This window comes from Erinaceus europaeus, chromosome 2 (genome assembly GCF_950295315.1).
Source record: "Erinaceus europaeus chromosome 2, mEriEur2.1, whole genome shotgun sequence".
Taxonomy (NCBI): Eukaryota; Metazoa; Chordata; class Mammalia; order Eulipotyphla; family Erinaceidae; genus Erinaceus; species Erinaceus europaeus.
The window spans coordinates 40,207,350-40,231,070 of NC_080163.1; the positions used below are offsets into that span (position 1 = coordinate 40,207,350).

The following is a 23,721-nucleotide window of genomic DNA, read 5'->3' on the forward strand; positions in this document are numbered from 1 at the left end:
TCAGAATGGGTCTTGCTCGGGGCTAGGGCGCCCTCTGGTGGCCATTATCTACACTCACACCTAGACCCCTCTAAAGAGAGTTGAGAAGGGCAGGAGTAGATAGTGTAGTGGTTATGTAAAGAGACTCATGTCTGAGGCTCCAAAGTCCCAGGTTCAATCCCCTGCACCACCATAATCCAGAGCTGAGCAGTGCTCTGGTAAAGAGGAGAGAAAGAGTTGATCCTCCTCAAATGCTGGAGGCCGGTGGGATGGGGTTCCCATACTCCTTCCTGTTTCCTTTGCTCCTTCTGTCTCTGGCTGGTCTCTGGTGTGGTAGAGTCACTAGGCCTGAGGAGAGCAGGCACAGCTTGGGGATGCAACCCATTCCTATCCCAGACCCTGGGGCTCCCCAGGCCAAGCCCCACTCTTCATCCTCCCACCCCCCAGCCTCTGCCAGTGTTCCTGCACCCAGACAAGGTACAGCCCATCCACAGATACTCCCCAGGCTATGATGAGGTAAGTTTATTTTTTTTTTCCATTTTAGGTAAAAATAGTAAATACAAGATAGTAAAGGTAAAAATACATCATTTTGTTTTTCTCTAAACAGTGCTACCTACAGTACAGTTTGTTTTTTTGTTGTTTAGGATTTTTAAACATTTTCTTTTTGTATAAACAAATAGAACTATGTTGCTATTAGGCTATCTGTGTTCTCATCTGGCACTTAAGAGTAGATCACAGGTCACCTCCCGGTTCTGTTTGGATGTGAGTGGGGGTGCAGGGAGGGGCAAGGAGGGGCACAGGGGGTGAGGTGGTGTATCTTCCTAGGACACAGCTGGGGCCACTGCCCCTGTGTGGACGTGTGGGCATCCGGATGGCCTCTTCGTGTGCTGCCACTGAGATATAGGCCAGCATGGCTAGATAGGAGGTGTCACACATATCTCTGCTCCCTGCCCCTGGGGTCATATTTCTTACCCAAGGGCCTAGATTTATAGCCATTCTTGGGCTGGGCTGGTCACTGGGCCGCAGGTGACAGCAGCAGGGCTGCCCTGGACTGTGCCAGCCAGCAGGTCACCATCCTGTCCCAGAGGGGGGGGGGCCCTACACCTTTCCCCACCAGGGCAGCAGCAAAATCCCCTGGCCTGGGAATGCTGGTAGAAGTCACAGATGCCCTTGTAGGCAGCTAAATGTCTTTGCCCTTGTTCACCCGCAGGTGGTCTTTGTTCAGGTTCTTTCCGAACTTCTCACTGAGCTGTTGGATCAGGTCTGCCAGCTCGCCTGTTGCTTGTGATTTCTCTTCAAGAAGCTCATAACGCAGGCTGGAGATATCTTGCTTGATTTCCTTGAGTTCACCTGCAAGGGCAGAGGAGGTTTCAGTCAGGAGGGGCTCACCCCACATACTTTTTGGGGGACACCTCTCCCCGGAGGGAGGCTAGCACATCAGCACACTAGCACACCTACAAACCCCGCTCCCTGCCTCTCACATACAGGCCCACCTATTGGAACTCTTCTCTGGTCCAGGTCAGCCTCTCTGTTAAAGTGTTTTTTAGGTAGGGGCTTAGTGGTAAAACACATACCTGACATATGTGGCAACCTGGCTTTGGTCTCCAGCACCACATTAAAAGCAAGATGGGTTGGGGAGATAGCATAATGGGTAGGCAAAAAGACTTTTATGCCTAAGACTCTGAGCTCCCAGGTTCAGTCCCCAGCAACGCCATAGGTCAGTGAAAGAAAAAAAAAAAAATATATATATATATACAAAGGCTGAGGAGACAGCATAATGGTTATGCAAAATGCCTTCATGCCTGAGGCTCTGTGGCCCCAGATTCAATCTCCAATACCACTGTAAGCCGAAGCTGAGCAGTGCTTTCATCTTTTCCTCTGTATCTCACTCTCTCTCATCAAATAAAAATCAAATATGAAAAATAATAAAAGTTTTCCTCAAAAAAAAAAAGTACAAACAAATGGAACATAAGGCCCAGGAGGTGGTACAATAGATAAAGTGTTGGACTCTCATCAAGAAGTCTCAAGTTCAATCCCTGGCATTACATGTGCCAGAGTGATGTTCTGGTTGGTTTTCTGATAAATACATAAATAACTTTTTAAGAGAAACCAATCTATATTCAAAGCATAATATTATAACCAGTGCTAAAATTTGGGACAGGACACCTATACTGCAAACAAACTGCTTCAAAGAGGAGGTCTACGTGATAAATCAATTTCACAGTGAAAATCTGATGCTATTTCCAGGGTTCCTTTGGACTTGCTCTGCCTATACTCACATCTCATGACATGATCCAATTTTACTCATTTACTTGGTCAGGACTGACTAATGCAAACATCCTGTTTTCTTTGCAGTCTGTGTGTGTAGGGTAGGGTGGGGCATTCTAATGTGTGTGGGGATCCACTTTCTATGGCCAGTGACGCCCTGATTACCCGGATCCCTGGCAGTCTTCTGTGTGAGACCCAGAACTGGATGAGGTGCCCCTCAGCCCAGGAACTGTGTCAGCTGTTTCATTGCTCCTTCCAAACTGCCCCATGGCTGCCCCGGAAGACCACCCAACAGCCAGGGTCTTTCTGTGGCCTAAACATGTGTATGTGTGTGGGGGATTTAGTGCCTTCCTTCATGGGGGGAGGACTGCTTCCTAGTGGCACATTTTTGTCCTAGATGTTTCATGAAGATTAATTAGCTGGTGTAAGGTAATTTGTTTTTCGCTTAAGAGTAACTACTTAAAATAGATGGGAGAGTGGTTCATGCAGTGACAACAGCCTCGTCTGCAAACACCAGCATAGGGTGTCCATCAGGAAGGACCAAGCCTCACAGTCCCAGCCCCAACCCCTACGCCATGTTGATCCCTTAGGTCAGGTGGGTACAGTTTTGACAAAGTGACAGCTGAGAAACTTGGAGAAACATGGTTGGGTGTCAGAATCTGAGAGACAGGACTAGAATGGCAAGGTGTAGGGTCATGTGCTCCCATGGCTGAGGGGTTGGGGGTCCTCCTGAACTCAAGGGACATAAGGCTGGCTCTGGGCAGCCATTGCTGTGTAGACGAAATAATGATTACATTGGAATCCAGTGTGCCCACTGTGGACATGGCTGTGATCCCAGGCAGAAGGGGGAGGAGCTATACATGGACTTAACTTGCTAATCAGCTGTTGTCCTCAAGGAGGGAGATTGATATGAATCCTCCAATCTTATCACAGTCCATAAAAGTGGGAGAAGTAGGGGGTTGGGCGGTAGCACAGTGGGTTAAGTGCATGTGGCGCAAAGTGCAAGGATCCTGGCTTGAGGCCCCGGCTCCCCACCTGTAGGGGGGATGCTTCACAAGCAGCGAAGCAGGTCTGTAGGTGTCTGTCTTTCTCTCTCCCTCTCTGTCTTCTCCTCCTCTCTCCATTTCTCTCTGTCCTATCCAGCAACAAGGACATCAATAACAACAACAATAACCACAACAATGATAAAAAAAAAAAAGGGCAACAAAAGGGAAAATAAATAAATAAAATATTTTTTAAAAGTGGGAGAGGTGGCTAGAGGTCAGGGAATAGGATTCCCTGCTTCTGGGATGAAGAGATTTGGGAGAAAAAAAAAGAGAGAAAGCGCATCTTGCAGGTAGCTGATGGCCCCTGAGCACCTGGCCGTGGGCTATGGCCTCGTGGTATGAACTTAAGCCGGATGCTTGCGCAGCCTTGCTGCGAGTCCATGGTGTTTCTTGCTTTTGCTTTTTTTTTTTTGCTGATTGGCTCTGGTTTATGGTGGTGCAGGGGGATTGAACCTTGGAGTGATTTCTAGGATGGAAGGAAAGTGGCCTCAGCCCATCACCAGCATGGGGCCAGCCCACCCCCCACCCCCACAGTCACATGGAAAGGCCTTGCCCTCTGCCCTCTGCCCTCTGGCAGAGAGCAGCGGGTCTCGACTCTGCCTACAGAGGTAGCACCTTGATTTTAACCCCGGGAGACTATGACCTCCTGATGTTGAGGGCAGCCTCAGGGGGTAATTGGCTTCACAGAGTGGATCCAGTCACTTACCTTCATTGACTTCATCATTCTCTCTGTCCACCTGGGCCTTCAGGACGTATCTTTTTATGAGCCGCTTCATGATTTTCTGAAATGCGAACACAGGGAAGGGATCAGAGCAGCCTGGCCTGGAGTGTTCAAGGGTACATGTGGGGGTGTGTGTAGTGCCGTGGGTGCATGCACAGCCCTGTGCAGAGGGTGTCTCATCCCTTTCTTGGGATGGGGTGGGGGTGTCATGCCTGCTAGGTAGCCTGGGCCAACTGCTTTGTGTCACCTGGATCTGGGAGGGAAGAACTGGACACTCAGTGACAGGAGGCTGAGGCAAGGAGAATCATTGGAAACTCCCGGAGCTGTATGAGGGCCCCCTGTCTGGCCATTCTGGCCTGCCCTGGGCCCTCGGCCATCTCTGTCTTCTCAGGACTCTGATTCTGAAACACCTTCTCCCATTTCAGCAGCCGATGTGATAAAGGGAGGTGGGGTGTGCTGAATCATGATAGGCCAGAGCTGCCCTTTAAGGTTCTGTGCCTGAGAGGAAGCTTGCAGAACAAGTCTACTGGACCCTGGGAAATTACAACCACAGGCAGAAACAGATAACAACCACCGGGTAAGGAGGTTCTGCCAAGACATCACGAAAATCCTCAGAAACGTACCCCCCCCCCCCAGCTGTGCTGGAGGGAAGGGTTATGCCTGCAGCTCTGTTTGTCATGCAGACACTGGACTCTTTTGCACTTTCAGAGCAGACACTTTAAAGAGACACCCAGAATAGAGGCAAGTGTAGGGAAGGCTGCAGGAGATGAACTTTGGATTTTGCCAGTGAGTCTTTCCAGGGTTCCTGCAAATATCACAGGATTTAAAAATATACTGGAAGCTGAGACTTCTGAATCTTCTAGGAGCTGAGCATTGTGACAGCAGAAACGATGCCCAGCTCCCCACCCCCTGCCAGTGACCTGCTTGCCTGCTCAGGCTGAGGATGAGAGGCAGAAGGGAACCAAATTCTGTCCCTGGTTTGGCTCTGAGATGTCTAAATCCCCTCTGACTGTAGAGCTGAAGGAACCCTTCTAGCAAGTAAAGGCCATTTGAACTTTGGGGCTACAGAGAGCTGGAGGAACGCATCAACACCTAATGGTTCTCTCCAACTGCTGGGTGCCTCTGCCAGTCTGCCCAGTGACTCCTAGACACCATCTGATGACACTGGACAGAGGCCATGCTGGTGCTGTGAGCTGCTCTCTCAGGCCGGCGTGGACCCTCCACAGCCTCTAGGCTGGAGGTCCTCTAGCTCTGGGATTTGAGCTGTGACTTGATTCCACCTGACTGACAATGGGCAAGTTTCTCATGCTGCTCCTTCCCAGAGAGGCTGCATTGCAAAGCTAACTTCTTCCTTACTGGCTCTTCTTATCAAAAAAGGAACTTGCCTCAGTTACTACAATATTTCTCTGACTTAAAGAAGGGGCCATATCCTTTTGTAAGCTGAAGATATTTTGAAGTAAAAAATGCATATAACCAGGGATAGGTCAGTGGTGCATCTGGTTAAGCACATTCCTTTCCAAGTGCAAGGACTGGGTTCAAACCTCAGTTCCTACCTGTGTGTGTGTGGGGGTAATTCACAAGTGGTGAAGCAGGGCTATAGGTGTATCCTCCCCCCCACATTTTTTTCTTTTTAAGAATTTATTTATTTATTTATGAGAAAGATAGGAGGAGAGAGAGATAAAGAGAGAGAGAGTGAGAGGGAAAACCAGACATCATTCTGGTACACGTCCTTCCAGGGATTGAACTCAAGACCTCATGGTTGAGAATCCAATGCTTTATCTGCTGTGCCACCTCCTGGACCACTTTTTTTTTTTTTTTGCCTCCATGGTTATTGCTGGGGCTCAGTGCCTGCACTACAAATACACTGCTCCTGGAGGCCATTTTTCCCATTTTGTTGCCCTTGTTGTTTATCATTGTTGTTGTTATTGCTGTTGTTGTTGGATAGGAAAGAGAAAAATGGAGAGCGGAGGGGAAGACAGAGGGGGGAGAGAAAGATAGACACCTACAGACCTGCTTTACTGCTTGTGAAGTGACCTCCCTGCAGGTGGGGAGCCAGGGACTCGAACTGGGATCCTTACGTCAGTCCTTATGCTTTGCGCCATATGTGCTTAACCTGCTGTGCTACCGCCTGCCCTCCCCGACCACTTTTCTCTCCCTTTTTATCTCCACCTCCCTCCTTAACTTCTCTCTGTCCTATAAAATTTTAAAAAGAAAAGATTTAAAAAGGAAAAAAATAACCACTGGGAGTGGTAGATTAGTCATGCAGGCACCAGGTCTCAGCAACAACCCTGGTGGTAATAAATAAACAAACAAAAAACTTTAACAAATACATTTGATATACCTAGTCTACCTTAAATGTGTTCAGAATGTTTCCCTTAATACACTTAACACAATCTATTTTATAACAAAGTGCTGAGTTCTCCTGTAATTTGGTGAAGACAGAAAGAGTGAAAAGTCAGGCCAGGAGGGGAGAGAGTGGGTAAAATGTTGGACCCTGAAGCAGAAATTCCTGAACTCTTGATTCTTGGCATTGCATGTGTCAGAGAGATACTCTGGTTCTCTCTCTCCCTCTCTTTTATTAATGGATAGATACATTTTAAAGCAAAACAAAAAAACAAGAGTAAGGATTATTTGCCATCAGGAGAACCACTCATTGCCCAGCATCACAAGAAGACATTTGATCACAGATCACTTACCCAGGGAAAGAGCAGACACAGAAAGAGAAAACTTAATTTGAATGGTTTCTACAGAATATATATCATTTTTGTGTCCCTGTATAGTGGAAAAGTCCCAAGTGAAACCATCATGAGTTAGGGACCATCTATAGATACCTTTCTATGCAACTTGATACTGTCCTTTTCACTTTGAGTATCAGAAAAACAAAACTGTGTCCTGAATTGGTCCTCCTGGGGAAAGTATGTCTCCAGTTTGTTCAAGTGTCTTACCATTCTTACTGAATAAAAAATTTAGAGGGAACCTTCTACTATGAGCTCTCAGGTTGGTAGGTCAAAGGGATCTAGTTAAATGTGTATTGTCTTTTCAAGGAAAACCTCAAAATGAAGGGTTCTGCAACATTTAGATCCACTTTAAAGACCCTTTATGTGTGCTGTAAACTTTAAAGTGAAGATGTGTCCCCCTGGCTCTGGTGTGGGACAGACTCTGCTCACAGCTGCACAGCAATCAAGTGCTGCTGATCACCTGTGCACACTGCTTTATTGCAACACAATGAAACTGCAATTTGGGGGTGCAAGTGCACACTGTGCACACCTGTGCACACTGCTTTATTGCAACACAATGAAACTGCAATTTGGGTGGGGGGTGGGCTCCAGGAACTGAAGCCAGGCCTCATACATGTAAGGCAGGGTCTTGGTCATTGAGCATCACCCCCCTTTCCTAAAATGATATACATTTTCAAAGATTTCTTTTATATCCATCTCTCTCTCACACATACACACACACACACACACACACACACACACACGGGGAGAGAGAGATAGAGAGAAAGAGAGAGAGAGAGAAGATGTGTGTGAGAAAGAACACATACAGAGAAAGAGAGAGAGAGAGAGAGGATGAGAGAGAGATCAGAGCTCTGCCTTAAACCTGGAACCTCACAATGCAAGTCCTGTGCTCTACCACTCAGCTATGTACCTGGCCTGAGCTCATGCTTTAAAATGGATGTAAAATGGATTTAAAAAAATAGTGCTCCCCAAGTTCCTTTCATTTTGAGTAAGTGAGGTCTTGATCATAAATCTCCTTCCATACTGGGAGGAAGGGACACAGGTGAACAAAAAGCCAAGAGACAAATGTGTTGCATACTTCCTATGCACCAGGAGTTAACGTTAGCTTTCTGGACCAAATGACCTTATTGAATCCTCCCCCAAATCCAGTGTTTTTTAGTGAGGTGTCTCCATTTACAAATGATACTCAGAGACCAAAGTGACTTCTCCAAGGCCACATAGTCAGGAAGTGACAGCTCTGGGCTTTAACCACAATGGAAAACCAAAGGTGGTTTTTCATCCAGACAGCAGGAAACGCTTAAGTGCAACACAGTATAGGGAATGAGGAGCAGAATACTGGCTCCCACTAGCTGAAGGGAGATGGGGTCACTTCCAGATACCAAATTATTCCTTAAGAAAGCATACAGTCAGGGGGTCCGGCGGTAATAGAGTGGGTTAAGTGCACATGGCATGAAGTACAAGGACTGGCACAAGGATCCTAGTTTGAGTTCCTAGTTCCCCACCTGCAGGGAGGTCGCTTCACAGTCGGTGAAGCCAATCGGCAGAGGTGTCTATCTTTCTCTCCTCTCTGTCTTCCCCTCCTCTCTCCATTTCTCTCTGTCCTATCCAACAACAACAATAACAATAATAATAACCACAATGATAAAACAACAATGGCAACAAAAGGGAAAAAATATCCTCCAGGAGCAGTGCATTCGTGGTGCAGGCACCGAGCCCCAGCAATAACCCTGAAGGAAAAAAAAAAAAGCAGTCTTTTATGCAGGAAAGAGCCTCAGCTAGATTTCAGAAGTTGGATGGCTGTGTTAACCTGCTGTGTTAGAGGTGAGGGAGCAGTGGGAGGGAGGTGACATTAGCACAGCATGGTGCTGGCATGGACTCTCAGTCTGGAACAGTGAGTCTGACTTGAGTGTGGGCCTCTGCAGAACTCTGCTCAGAGTGCAGGGTCACAAAGGTTTGCTTTGTAGCCTCTCAACAAGCATTAGGAATGTAAAGACTTCACACAGATGCACACTCAAGTGTGCAGGGACTTTGAACCTTCCACATCCCCAGGTCCCTCCCAGGAGTGACAGGCACCTGAAGTGAGAGCTACTTGCCAGGTGCTTAGAGACTGTGTCTTGAGGGTGACCTAGCTCCCCCTCTCCTATGTGCACATTAGTTGTGTTATCTTCTTGAGGAACACAATGGAAGTCTCACTCCTAGAATGTCTAAAATGATTAGAGAATGCCTTAATGTTCTGCTGGAGGTAACTTACTTAGAAGAACACATGCCCTGCTGTGCCTGAGGCTCTGGGTTTGATCCTGGCACCACATGGGAGCAACACGGACAGCACCAAAGGAATTATAGGGACATTGGAGTTGTGCGTTGGTGTCTCTCCTGGCCTCTTCTCTCGATACAGAGTGAAGAGACTGAGCCAGGGGGACTACTCAGCAGCACTGTAAATGCAGGAGATCCTGGACTCATTTCTCATCACTGCATTACCAAAACAGTGTAATTTAACATATGGATGTTACAGAGGACATCTATTTCCAGAACAGATGGACAAAAAAACTTCCCTGTCTTCTCTGTGTGTGGGAGAAAAACGTGCTCCTGTGTGACGATGAGCTTGAGAGGTCTCCTTGCTGTTGCTTCACTTCATGGAGAAAAGAAGCTTTCCCCCAGGTTCAGTGCCTCTGCTGGTAGCAGCTCTGCTCACCTCACTCTCAGTCTTTCAGCAAGTGCTGGAGAAAAGTCCTTTTTGATTCTGGCAGTAGAACTTACAGCAACGCACAGTGGGTAAGGCTGGTCTTGGCATTCAAACCTACATATGGGAAAGAAGGCTGAGCCATCTCCACTGGCCCGGATACTAAGGGGACAACTGGGCTATGGAAAATTCACTGCCTTCCTATGGAAGAGACAATTCTTGCCCTGTGCAGTGGGGCAGCTAAAGGCATAGCCAAGCAAGAGGACATGCACAGTACACAGTGCATTGGAGATGGCAAGTAATGTAGGATCCTCTGAGAAGGAGTGTTGCTACCTAGTAAAATGGGAATTGAGGAACATTTGGAAGAGAATGTTGCATCGACTAGACTGGGTGAACAAGACACCAGAAGAGAAGCCACATAGTCTAGCTTATTGACTGATTTCTGCAGAGATCAAAAGATCATCTGGAAGGTGAAAGGGGATGATCCACTGGGGTTGGAGAAGAGACCTCATCCATAATCATGAGAGCTTATAATATATATGCCAGAGCACTACTCAGCTTTTTGATTCAGTACTCAGCACTGGGGATTGAATCTGGGACCTCTGAGTCTCAGGCATGAACATTTGTTATATAAACCACTGGGCTATCTTCCTAATCCCTGTGGTTTATTAGAATGATGGTGGGTGCCTGGATTTTGTGTTCTTCTGGGAAGAGATGTCTGCTTTGTACATGAAGGAAAGGAACCTCTCAGAGCCTTTGGTTTTCAGACACACTTCAGCAAACTGAGACCCTGGGTCAGCACAGGGCTCTGGGCAGCATTGGTGGGAGGGACACTTTGGCCATTTCCCCAGTGGGGGGGGTGGGGAGTGGGGGTGGTAGGAGCTTGCTTCATTGTTTTGCCTTTTGCCTTAAGTCCACAGAACCCAGACAGGGGGTGGGGGTGAGGTGGGGGTGGAGAGAAGAAAGCATTACAAAAGCAAAGAGCCAGTTCTGTGAAGAAGAGCCATCCCATCCTCCAGAAGTGTAAGCCTCTGATCTTAAGAAAATTTTCCCCCTGACAACAGATCAATAGGCTTCAAATAAATAACTAACACACACTCTGAACAATCAAGCAGACCTACAGAAGAGGCACAAAGGCAACAAACTCAATGGCTAATGGGCTCCAGTGATGACAAAGATGAGTTCTTTGTCTTACTGAGAATGAAACAGTTTCTTCCAAGCTCCACAGCATGAAAGGCTGACAGGCTGTAAACTTGGTGAGTTGGATAGGGGTTCTGGGTGTAGCCAAGGGGTAAGGACTAGGGGGTTTGTCTGTCTCTGTCTCTGTCTCAACAGAGCACTGCTCAGCTCTGGTTCCTGGTGGTTCTAAAGATTGATCCTGGGGACATATAATCTTTGATAAGGGGGCCCAAAGGATTAAATGGAACAAGGAGGCTCTCTTCAATAAATGGTGCTGGGAAAACTGGGTTGTAACATGCAGAAGAATGAAATTGAACCACTTTATTTCACCAGAAACAAAAATCAACTCCAAATGGATCAAAGACCTAGATGTCAGACCAGAAACAATCAAATACTTAGAGGAAAATATTGGTAAAACACTTTCCCACCTACACCTCAAGGACATCTTTGATGAATCAAACTCAATTGCAAGGAAGACTAAAGCAGAAACAAACCAATGGGACTACATCAAATTGAAAAGCTTCTGCACATCCAAAGAAACTATTAAACAAACAAAGAGACCCCTCACAGAATGGGAGAAGATCTTCACATGCCATACATCAGACAAGAAACTAATCACCAAAATATATAAAGAGCTCAGCAAACTTAACACCAAAAAAGCAAATGACCCCATCTAAAAATGGGCAGAGGATATGAACAAAACATTCACTACAGAGTAGATCCAAAAGGCTAACAAACATATGAAAAACTGCTCTAGGTTACTGATTGTCAGAGAAATGCAAATTAAGACAACACTAAGATACCACCTCACTCCTGTAAGAAGGACAGCAGCAACAAATGCTGGAGAGGTTGTGGGGACAGAGGAACCCTTTTACATTGCTGGTGGCAATGTAAATTGGTCCAGCCTCTGTGGAGAGCAGTCTGGAAAACTCTCAGAAGGCTAGACATGGACCTTCCATATGATCCAGTAATTCCTCTCCTGGGGTTATACCCCAAGGACTCCATAACACCCAACCAAAAAGAGGTGTGTACTCCTATGTTCATAGCAGCACAATTCATAATAGCTAAAACCTGGAAGCAACCCAGGTGCCCAACACCAGATGAGTGGCTGAGAAAGCTGTGGTATATATACACAATGAAATACTATGCAGCTATCAAGAACAATAAACCCACCTTCTCTGACCCATCTTGGCCAGAGCTAGAAGGAATTATGTTAAGTGAGCTAAGTCAGAAAGATAAAGATGAGTATGGGATAATCCCACTCATCAACAGAAGTTGAGTAAGAAGATCTGAAACGGAAACTAAGAGCAGGACCTGACCAAATTGTAGGTAGGGCACCAAAGTAAAAACCCTGTGGTGAGGGGTAGACATGTAGCTTCCTGGGCCAGTGGGGGGTGGGAGTGGGTGGGAGGGATGGGACACAGTCTTTTGGTGGTGGGAATGGTGTTTATGTACACTCCTAGTAAAATGTAGTCATATAAATCACTAGTTAATTAATACGAGAGGGGGAAAATTAATTGTATGTTTCGAAGTTTTTCAAAACAAAAAATGAATCTTTTCAATATATAGGCTGTGTAATTGATATGCAGACTCTCTCAAAAGCCTAGACCAAGTAGATCAGAAGCAACCAATAGCACAGCTATATACAAGATACTGGGTACTGTACAGCAAACCCTAACAGAAGGACTTTTCAAAGTTAACCCAATTACCAAATAATGTGATGATAACATTAACTATCGATTGTCTTTTTGAACCCTAAGACAGCAGGAACCTCACATCTCCACTATAGAACCTCTACTTCCCCCAGTCCTGGAACCATTGGATAGGGCCCACTTCCCCATATGCCTCTCCCAATCCATATCAAATAATATTGCATCTGCCGATCACAACCTAACCAACACAACGATTGCCACCTCAACATGCTTCACTTCAGACTGTGTCCAGAGACTTCATGTGTGGAATGACAACCCTTCAGCTTCATTACTCAGGTGAGACCTTTCCTTTCATAGTATACTCTAATTCCATCTCAGGTGGTTCACTTTCTAACAAAGTCCCAAAACCTAGATATACACCAGTTTCTGTGAGAGAGAGCATATGTTCACATGTATCTGTAAACTACTGCAAAATATATACCTGAAAGCAGAAGTACACTAGAGTTTGCAGTGAGTATCCCCCTAACACTTCCTCTCCACTATTCCAAGCTTTGGGTCCATGATTGCTCAACAATTTGTTTGGCTTCGTATGTTAACTCTCTTTTCAGTCACCAGGTTCCAGATGTCATCAGGATGCCAGCCAGGCTTCCCTAGACTGAAGACCCCACCAATGTGTCCTGTAGCTCTGCTTCCCCAGAGACCCACCCTACTAGGGAAAGAGAGGGCAAACGCTAGAAGAAGAAGGGAAAGAGAGAGGCAGACTTCCCAGTATGGAAGTCTGGATGGTATGGACCGACCAGTCAACGCCCATGTTCAGCGGGGAAGCAATTACAGAAGCTAGACCTTCTACCTTCTGCAACCCACAATGACCCAGAGGGATAGAGAATGGGAAAGTTATCAGGAGAGGGGGTAGGATATGGAGATTGGGTGGTGGGAATTGTGTGGAATTGTACCCCTCCTACCCTATGGTTTTGTTAATTAATCCTTTCTTAAATAAAAAAGAAAAAAAAAAAAAAGATTGATCCTGGCTTGGGCGCTGAAGTTTTTTTGCATAGCTATTATGCTGTCTCTTAGCCCTGTCCCAGCATGTTTTGGAAGCTGTTTTGGGAGAAAAGCAATACCAGGAGGAAGGAACACAGATGCCCACTGTTCACTTCTAGGCTCATCCTTCACTCTGCTTCCCTGTCTGCTGCCTTTGGGTGGCAAATGTGCCTCCTCCCCTCCCTCTGCCTTGCAGAGAGGGATCACTCACTGCAGAGTGGCTGTCAGACATGGCCTGGGAGGGAGGCCTGATGGGTCAAGGCTCGTGCCCACCGTGTAATGTAGTTAGAGTTCAGCCTGCTGTGGGACCTCACCACTGGCCTGGCTTCTCTCATCTGGTAAAGGGGAGAAAGATTCTGTCTCTTGAACACCCTCCACCCCAGAGAGTGTCTGACCTACTACCAGTGGTCCTTTGTGCTTTTTGTGTTCTCTCCCCATGACTGAATAGATTGTGACTAGGAGGGCACCCTGAATGCCCCCCAGCAGGACTAGCTAAGTCCAGGATGCCAAAGTCTGCCCTGCTCCTGTTTGCTCTCCCTCAGCACTGTCCCTAGGTTGCAGGTTTGCCTTTCTTCTTTCCAGTGACAACTGTTTGAGTAAGTAGCCCCAGGCTGTGCTCAGTGGATGCTGAGAATAGAAGACCTGCAGGCATCCTAAGGTCATCCACAGCCCGAGGCTGCAAACCCACCAATCCCTGTAATCACAGCAGGCAGCCAGTGGGGATTCAGCTGGGGCCTGATGGAAGGAGGCTTTTGAAAACCGCCTCCTTGAAAAAGGATTCATTCTGAGCATAGCACAAGCACGACATAACCAGACTACCTCTATCTCAGTGGCTGATTCTCCTTCAGACCCGTGGGAGAGATCTGTCCCCTGAAAAGCCCATTAGGATTTTCTAGTTTTTCCTGTAACACAGATCATCTATATTTCTCTTCATTGAGCTGATAAATAAAAAAATCCTTCCCCTGACCAAAGGATTTGTCCTCAAAGCAGATCAAACTGGGCAGCCCCAGTTCTGTGCAGGTTGAGGTATGGCATTTGCTGTCAATCTGGAGACATCTGATCAACTGGAGGGACTTGGAGGACTGAGCTGCCCCTGAATTGGAATCTTTACGCCTCTGGACTACATGGCTGGCTTTGGACATCTGGTAACAGATTCAGTTAGAGACCTGTGCCTGGGAGATGCTAAGTCTGTAACTGCACCCTCTGGAGTGGGGGCAGGAGGCACACAACATCTCTGCTGAAGGTAACTCTCTGGGCAGCTTTGTATTTTCATCTGGGGAGAAAACACCAGCAAAGGGGCCTTGAGGGAGCTCTCCCAGTAGAGGTGGTACCTTGCCGAGAATGGGACCCTGGGTTGCAATCATAGCACCACATGGGAGCACCATGGACACAGGAGTGTTGCAGATGATGGAAGGATGCACTGGTGACCCATCTCTCTCTCTCTCTCTCTCTCTCTCTCTCTCTCCCTCTCTCTCTCTCTCTTTCTTTCCCAGGGTTATAGCTGGAACTCAGTGCCTAAACTATAAATCCATTGCTCCTGGCAGCCATTTCCCCCCCTTTTTTTAATTGGATAGGACAAAGAGAAATTGAGAGAGGAGAGAAAGAGAGAGAGAAAGACAGACACCCACAGACCTGCTTCGCCATTTGTTAAGTGTCCCCACTGCAGGTCAGGAGCTGGGGCTCGAACCTATATTCTTGCATGGGTCCTTATGCTTAGTACTATGTGCACTTTACTGGGTGTGACACCACCTGGTGCTCTCTCTCATTCTCTCACTCTCTTTCTCTCAGACAAAGAATGAAAGTAAGTTTGCCTGGGGAGGCTGCCCAGTGATAACAAGCACATGTGAAGCCTTGGGTTGACTCTCTGACACTACATTTAAGGGAAATAAATAAAAAGGGAAGGAGGTCAGCATGGATAAACTGCTGATCATCCATAAAAGAAGACAGGAACAGAATGGCCTGTGCTTCTGTAATCAGTAGCCCATCATTCTCATTTATCACTGCCTCCCTGATGGATTCAGACTGACACAAAGGGCCAGCATTTGTTTCCAGTTGTTCTGTAAGGGCTACATAAAAGAGCATCTTCTAATCTTATACAAGATACTTTTCAGGCTGGTAGCCTCTGCTCAAGTGCTCATGGTTGATAACAAACATCTACTGGCTGCTTGAGGTACTTAGGGCACATACAGCCAGGCCACCTGTCCCTCCCCACCCAGCCCTGCTGGTTGCTGATGTACACCGGCTTCCCCATCTCTATTCTTGTCTCCATTGATCCTCTCCCATTTATTTCTCAGAAGGTAGAGAGAGAGAGAAGGCAGGGCTACAGAGACAGCTCAATGGTTATGCAAATACACTTTCATGCCTGAGACTCCAAGGTCCCAGGTTCAATCCCCACCACGATAAGCAAAAGCTGAGTAGTGCTCTGGTTTCTCTCTCTCTCTCTCTCTCTCATTCAAATGAATAAAATATTTAAAAGAGAGAGAGACTATCTCTCTCCCTCTCTATCTCCTTCTCCCCTCTCAATTTCTCTCTGTCTTATCCAATAAAAATGAAAAATGGCTGCCAGGAGAAGTGGATTCATAGTGCTGGCACCAAGCCCCAATGATAACCCTGGAGGCAATAAATAAATGAGAGAGAGAGAGCAGAACACCAACTCAGTACATGTGGTACTGGGGATCAAACTGGAAATTTCAGGTTTGCAAATTCTGTGCTCTGCCAGCTGAACTATTTCTCTGACCTGACTTCCTTAAGCTTTAAATAAACCTTATGATCTTCCCCCTCTCTCTGCCTTTCTTAATAACGTAGTATAAAATCCACTGTAGCCTCGGTCTGATCACTTCTGGCCTTCCCCCTACCTCTTGGAGTCCCCACTCCTTGTGGCTAGGCTCCGGGGCTTCCCCCTCTCAGTCTTTGCTGGTCCTTTTCTTCTGCCAAGAAGGTCCCATGCCCTATTCCTACTGCTTCATTATTCATAAGGTCTTAGCTGTCCTTTCTTGTAATGTGCCTCCTCTGATAACCTCAATAGGGCTCCCCAAATTTCTCCCTTTTTTTTAGGTAATGCTGGCTTACAAGGTTGACCCATTTCACCACCAAGGTGTCAGCTGCCCTCTCCCTCAATCCTTTGTTTTCTTTATTATTATTTTTTTTAAATTAAAAAAAATTTATATTTATTTTATTTATTTTTCCCTTTTGTTGCCCTTGTTGTTTTATTGTTGTAGTTGTTATTGTTGTTGTTGTTGTTGGATAGGACAGAGAGAAATGGAGAGAGGGAGGGGAAGACAGAGAGGAGGAGAGAAAGACACCTGCAGACCTGCTTCACCACCTGTGAAGCGACTCCCCTGCAGGTGGGGAGCTGGGGTTCGAACCGGGATCCTTATGCCGATCTTTGTGCTTTGCGCCACCTGTGCTTAGCCCGCTGCACTACAGCCCGACTCCCTTATTATTATATTTTTAAAAGTAGTACCAGAGTCTTGCACATCTGGGCTAGATTTTGATTGCTCTTTGTTTTGTGAGAGAGGGAGTATAAAACAGTGCTCCATCATCCATGGAGTTCTGACTGCTTTTGTCTTGGCTGTCCTCATAAGGTACCAGGGATTGAACCCAGAACAGGCATAAAACAGATATTATGCTGTTGAGCCACCTCCCCAGTCTCTTTATCCATAAAAAAATAGGTCAGAGAAGAAAGGGAGCCAGAACATCACTGTAGCATGCCGGGAGCCAAGGCCTTAGCTAAGACTCTCATATAGCTGGTGAGAGGACATTCCGATCATTGGAACTGAGATTACCATCTAGCTGTTTGGAAAGTCACTCACCCAGCTCCCTCCCCCACTACCTTAGCAGAACTTCCTCCTTGTTTATGCATAAATTGTGGCTGTAAAATAAAATTTTCAGAGCTTGATCAGACCTCCTGTCTTGCTCTCGTTCTTCGTGTCTCTTGTCCCCTCCATTCTGTCACCCCCTACCCTAGGTTTCTGTTGATAACCCCGCAGGCTGGGGCACCTGGCACCCAACGTGGGACCTTTCTGGGTCTGGGGTCTGAGAGAACGTCGCTCCCCAATGGTTGACCAAGGAGCATAGGACCGCCACTTCAGACAAGGAGTGAGTGAAGGTTCGGATTGGATCGCCACTTTAGCCCAGAATGAGTGAAGATCTGCTTGGTGATCACCGCAGATTCGCCCATCTGTGAGATTGATCCGTTTTAAGGTAAGAAAGAGCGACGCAATTATGGGACAAGCATTGAGCAAGCATGATTTATTTCTTAGGGGCCTCAAAGAGTCCCTCAAGACAAGAGGAACTAGGGTTAAGAAAAAGGATCTCAAGAAGTTTTTTGATTTTGTGAGTGATGTTTGTCCATGGTTTCCCTTAGAGGGGACTATTGATGAAAAAAAGATGGGCCAGAGTAGGAAACTGTTTAAGAGATTTTTATGAGACCTTTGGTCCAGAAAAGATTCCAGTCCAGGCTTTTTCTTATTGGAATTTAGTAAATGATATACTCAAAGTCCATAAACATTGTCCTGATGTACAGGGAGTCATGAGAGAGGGAGAAAAAGTCTTACAGCGACACTCCTGGCCACCTTCTGTTTGTGAGTCTGTCTCTATTCCCATGCCTGATTCAGGAGACCCCACCCCTGAGGCCGCGTGATCAAAACGGCTCCTGCTAAGTTCCCTCCTGTTAAGATTTACCCCTCTTTGACAACCTTAAGACCCCCTGCCAAAGATGGGCCTGATGATAGTCTTTCTCCTGAAGAGGCCTTATCCCTTGATGAAGAGATGGCCAAATATCATAATCCTGACCAGCCACCCCTATGCTCTTCCTTGTCCAGATCGCCTCCCTACACCACTGCCCCTCGGTTTTGTGCTCGGGTCCTTGACTTGGCCGACATAACTGACTATACCACCAAGGCTAAAACTCAACTAGCACAAAAAACAGCTTCCCTTAGAAAATTAATAGAAGAAAAATGAGAGCATTTACAATTAGTTAAAGAACTGTGGGCTCTTGATTTGGCATTATCTTAAAACTAGCCAGCCAAAAAAGATCCAGCCTTTTTCCTCTGGCCACCAGAGCTCTCAGAAAGCATTAAATCAATTCTAAGTGAGATCTTATCTGGCTAGCAAGCTATTCTTTAAAGAAAAAAAAAAGAAATCAATCAAACAAGACATTCTCTCTAACTTAAAAACTATTAATCAGAGAACCAGTACACACTTTTGATAGAAATTTAATGAATTGCTTCTTTAAAACTGTAAAATGTACCTTAGCCCAGAAAAAGAATTTCAAAGATTTTTCTCTGCCCGCGGTAAACTAAGCCCGCCTGTTCCATCCTTGCAGCCAATCACGGCACAGAGCTACTGCTCCACAGATTGGCAAAGACTGCAGTCAATCATTCCCTAGCCACAAACGCCCCTCCTGGGGGGGTGGGTGGAGAGTCGGTGAGTTAGGAATCCAAAAACCAGAGCGGTTTTTCAAAGGGAAATATTTCTTTTCACCAAGAATGTTTATTTTAAGTCTATGTGCTAACCTTGTTTTCATTAATGTGTGTTAACCCCTAAGTAACTAAAGTTTGTCTTAAGTTTTAAATAAGATTTAGTTAAGCTAAATGTGGTTTTAAAGATCCTGACTCATAGAGTTGGCACACCTTTACCAGAGTAAAATATAGGACAGTTTTGTCCTTCTGATAGCTAATATCAGCATCAATTCATTAGTTAAAAGATTTTCTGAGATATCTAGGCATGGTAAAATGCCTCTACAAGTCTCTCTCACTCTTGAGAGAAATCTAAACCTTACCAGCACCCCAATACCAACTGCCACTGTTTGTAACAAATTCCATGTTTGAACTGGCTTTCTAATAACCCAGTCTGGGTAAAGCAGTGGCCTTGCCGAGAAAAAAGGGTTAAATGTGGTATTCCTGGCCTGATAAAAAATTTTTCATTTGGCAGATGTGATTCAACAAAATTATTTAGTGTAAAATGGTCATCTAAAAGAAATGTTAACAGTAAAAATTTATTTTGAACATTTTAGCTATAAGGTTTATCTTAGCTTTTTAAGTTACCTATCCAAATCAAAGTGAAATATCAACTAAGTTGTGTATCCACCCTTGTTCATAGCTGCCCTAAGGGTGTGATAGCTTTGTGATAAGGAAAGATCCTAACAAACAAAGTTTAACATTTTACTTAAAATTGTTTAAGTGATTTAAAAAAAAAAGTTTCCAACACAGTTCTTATGTGGTACATAAAGGTAAAAATTCATTTGCTAAGACAGCTAAAGATTTAAAGTAAAAGTCTTAAGTATTTAACGTGAAAATTCTTCTCCAAATTGATATGCAAATTATCTATGTATTTAACTGAAAAAGTTCCAGCACATTCTGGAGGGCCCCCAAAATGTCCTGTGAACTGTTTTGTGGATATTGGTCCACAGCAAATTTGGCATTTGTCTGACACTAGAAATGTTTTTGAGAAGCAATGTCACTAATGTGTGTTAACTCTTTAAGTAACTTAAGTTTGTTTAAAGTTTAAAGAAAAATTTAGTTAAACTGAATTGGGTTTAGAGATCCTGGTTATGGGAATTGCTACAGGAGGTTAAAAAGATAACTTTTAAATTTATGTTCTTTAAAATTCAAACAGAGCCTCTTAAAATTAGATATCACACACTGAAGATGTGTCTAGATCTTGACTGCGATAGGTTAAAAAAAAAAGGTTTTAAAATACCTTCTCAACTAAAGAAGTAAAACTGGCCTGGGTTAGTGAAAGATAACACAATAGTTATCTTTATGCCTGAGGATGTTGCTCTGATAAATGAGGTTTAATTTAAATAAGATATGTAAAAAATTTTTTCCAAATAAAACTTATCAAATAAATATGGGGCGGCCTAATGTCGAGCTGTATAGATGTTTTAGCTAACCATTTTACATTTTATTCAAGAAGTATGCCCTGTTTTCCCTGAGAAAGAACTTTAGATATTAAAACATAAGAGAGACTAGGTAAAAAGTTAAGAGTTTTATGTCTGATATAGACAAAAATGTTCCCGGTTAAAACTTTTATTTTAAAACTTGGTAAGAGATTTTTTTTTTTTATCTTACTCATGAGTTAGTTACTTTTGCTTTTACAGTGACTACTTCTGATAAAGTTGTTACTGAGATAACTCCCCTATTTAGAAAGACTACAAAAATCATTATCACATAATTGGCTTTTGAGAGTACAGATTCTACATGTCAAACCTTAATTAGTTCTTTTAGAGAGTAAAAAATTATCTGGTTTTAAGACACTGTCAGAGGTTTATTCTTGATAAATTAAGGTAATACATGGTGCTTCTGGTCTGATAAAATATTTTTTTTGATAAAACCTGATTTAACAAAATTATTATTATTAACATTTAAGCTATGAGGTTTTATTTTAGCCTTTTAAGTTGATATATTAGAGTTCTAAAGAGCAAAATCTATTGAGTTTTATATCTATGCTTACTCATGATAGCTTTGTGATGAGTAAAGATCTTAGTAAACTATGTTATAATAGTGTGCTTAAACTGTCTAATCAGTTTAAAATCATGTTAAAAAATGGTAAACATTTTATCATGTCAACACATTATGTATTGACTTTCTATAACATATTGGTATATTTTAATAAAGAGCCTTCTAAAAATCATATGAAGAAACTCAAGTCAATTCTAATCATTAGATCATCAATTAACTTGGTACAAGTTTTCTTCCTAAGTAAATGAATATAGGTACATCTGCACATGAAGAACTGACTGCTCATATGGTAAGATTTAAAACTAAACATTTTTCATTTTTTATTTATGGGTGTGTGATGACTCCTAAAGTCACTCATATCCTAAAATTTTTTCTCTCATTTTTTTTACAAGCCTCTTAAAATTTTAATGCTTGACCTGCCATAGTGAGGGCACTTTACTGGCTCCTGCATTGTTTAATTAAGATCCTGCTATTCAGACTTTTAAGATTAATCCCTATTGATAAAAGCCAATGCTCTCTGGCAGATTGATGTAATTCACCTGCCCATGTTTAGTAAACAAAAACATTTTTTTTCTCAATTGGTACTTTTTCTAAATTTATGTGGGCTACAGCTCAAACAAGAAAAAGCTCAAAAACCTTAGGAGTCATATGTTCTGTTTTGCTTCAATAGACATCCAATCCATGCATTTTTGTTTCCCTTAGAACATTAAAAGCTCAATAAATAAATAAAAAAGAAGGGGAATGCACCCCCCAGTATTCAGTTGGCTAAAGTGTCAATGAAGTAACTATACTAAGCCTTTTTAATATTTACAAAAATTCGAATTGTCCATTTATTGTATCTCATTGATAAAGCCACCCACTTTTCCAGCCATAGAGACATATTTCTTCTTTTTCTTTTTTCAACACTGGATGTCCATGTTTGTTTTCTTTTTATTATGGTGGATGACATTATTGCTCTTGCAAAATCCACACAGTCCCTGTTGGCAAGTCCTTACCACAAAGGACGCCATGGCAGTATATACTCCAGCTAACCTCACCAGCCTATCCAAGTCTTCTCTTTCTGCTGACCTACCACTGCTGACTTCATCCTTACATGTTTATTGAGTGCTCACTTTTCTCAAAATATTCCTCATGTTCAAGGAACCTCACCTAATGTGTATGCACCTCCTCTGTGTTTTGGTACAACACCACCCTATATTTTCATGTCAATTCTTCTCTACCTGGTCCTTGCCTCCTAGTTTTGCTTGTTCCACAGCTGACCCTCTATGAAGAAGAAGAAGAATTTCATCAGCTGGCGCTGACCCACCAGAGGACCAGACGTGCTGTTTCTTCCCCTGGACATCACATCCACTGACTGCTTCCCTTAGACTTGCTGGTGGCGCGCTAGGACATTTTATGGGACCCTTGATTAGTCTTTTGTTAATGATTACCTTGGGCCCTTTTATTTTTAATAAGATTATTTGCTTTATAAAACAACAAACTGACTCCTTGGCATCAAAACCCTTACAAATATATTATCACAGACTTGATTTGGCTGACAGAGGCTTTGCTGAACCTGAGGGTGACACACCTCTTTTAGGAGCTGCATAAAACTCAGAATTATGCACGCCAGCCTTGGCATGGCGTGGGCACTGGTAAGGGGTGCAGGGCTAAGCACTGCAGGGGGAGGACCCTATAGTCCGCCTCTGAAGCAAACCTGATTTGCATGGAGGTTGGTGTCGGTCATCAAAGCCCTTCTCCATGAGTTTTTCTCACCTTAGAAATAGTGGCTCTCCCTCCCTTCCCCAAAAGACACCAAGAGTTGTATAAGATGCGGGAAGATCAGTTCTATATTTACCCTGCGGGAGAAATCAGGTCAATATTTCACCCCTCTGGTTAATGCCTGCTTATCTCTTGATAAGATTCCTAGCTTTTACCCTCATTTGCCCACCTCACTTAAATTGTAAAAAGGGAGGACATGCCGGGAGCCAAGGCCTTAGCTAAGACTCTCATATGGCCGGTGAGAGGACATTCCGATCATTGGAACTGAGATTACCATCTAGCTGTTTGGAAAGTCGCTCACCCAGCTCCCTCCCCCACTACCTTAGCAGAACTTCCTCCTTGTTTATGCATAAATTGTGGCTGTAAAATAAAATTTTCAGAGCTTGATCAGACCTCCTGTCTTGCTCTCGTTCTTCGTGTCTCTTGTCCCCTCCATTCTCTTGCCCCCTACCCTAGGTTTCCATTGATAACCCCGCAGGCCGGGGCAGTAGCATATGCAATGTCAGGAATCAAACCCAGGACCTCATACTCAAGGACCCAACACTTCATCTCTGTGCCACCTCTTAGGCTACTTTTTCTCCATGTTTGCACATGCTGGCTTCTGCCTCAGTGCTCTTCCTAGTCTGAAGTTAGGTACCTACAGTGAGTTCACTTTCCCACTGTCTCTCCCTCATCTGACTGGGACTCCCACAAAAGTCAGAGATGCATCTCCATCTTCATCTCTGTGCCACCTCTTAGGCTACTTTTTCTCCATGTTTGCACATGCTGGCTTCTGGCTCAGTGCTCTTACTAGTCTGAAGTTAGGTACCTACAGTGAGTTCACTTTCCCACTGTCTCTCCCTCATCTGACTGGGACTCCCACAAAAGTCAGAGATGCATCTCCATCCTCAGGGTGTGGCACAGAGCCTGGCATTTGGCAGGCATGTAGTATGGATTTGTTGGAGGAAAAAAGTAAGGATGGTGTGCGTGGGGGGTGGATATGAGATATAACCCTGTGACTAAGCCTAAGTCTTAATGGAGTCTCCTCTGCCTATGTCTGAGAAAAGGCTGCTTACTTGGTATCTGGTGGGCTTGCTTAAAGTGTTATTTGCTGTCAGGTTTTCAGAATTCCTCATGCCAGCCTGGTAGCGAGTCTTCTGTTAGGAAAAAAAAAGTTGTCATTAGGGGCCAGGTGGTGGCACACGTGGTTGAGC

At 44.6% G+C, this 23,721-nt stretch overlaps 1 protein-coding gene across 1 annotated transcript in view; it reads right to left on the reverse strand.

The window, feature by feature from the left end:
• Nucleotides 1-486: 486 nt before the first annotated feature.
• The window catches only part of TRPC7 (transient receptor potential cation channel subfamily C member 7), an 88,786-nt gene continuing 65,551 nt past the window's right edge, over nt 487-23,721 (reverse strand). Inside the window, exons 6-8 of the mRNA XM_007533014.2 lie at nt 23,584-23,664; nt 4,000-4,075; nt 487-1,329 (exon numbers count right to left, since the gene is read on the reverse strand). Coding sequence (XP_007533076.2) covers nt 1,160-1,329; nt 4,000-4,075; nt 23,584-23,664 — 327 coding nt within the window. The 3' untranslated portion in view covers nt 487-1,159. The remainder of the gene's footprint in view (nt 1,330-3,999; nt 4,076-23,583; nt 23,665-23,721) is intronic.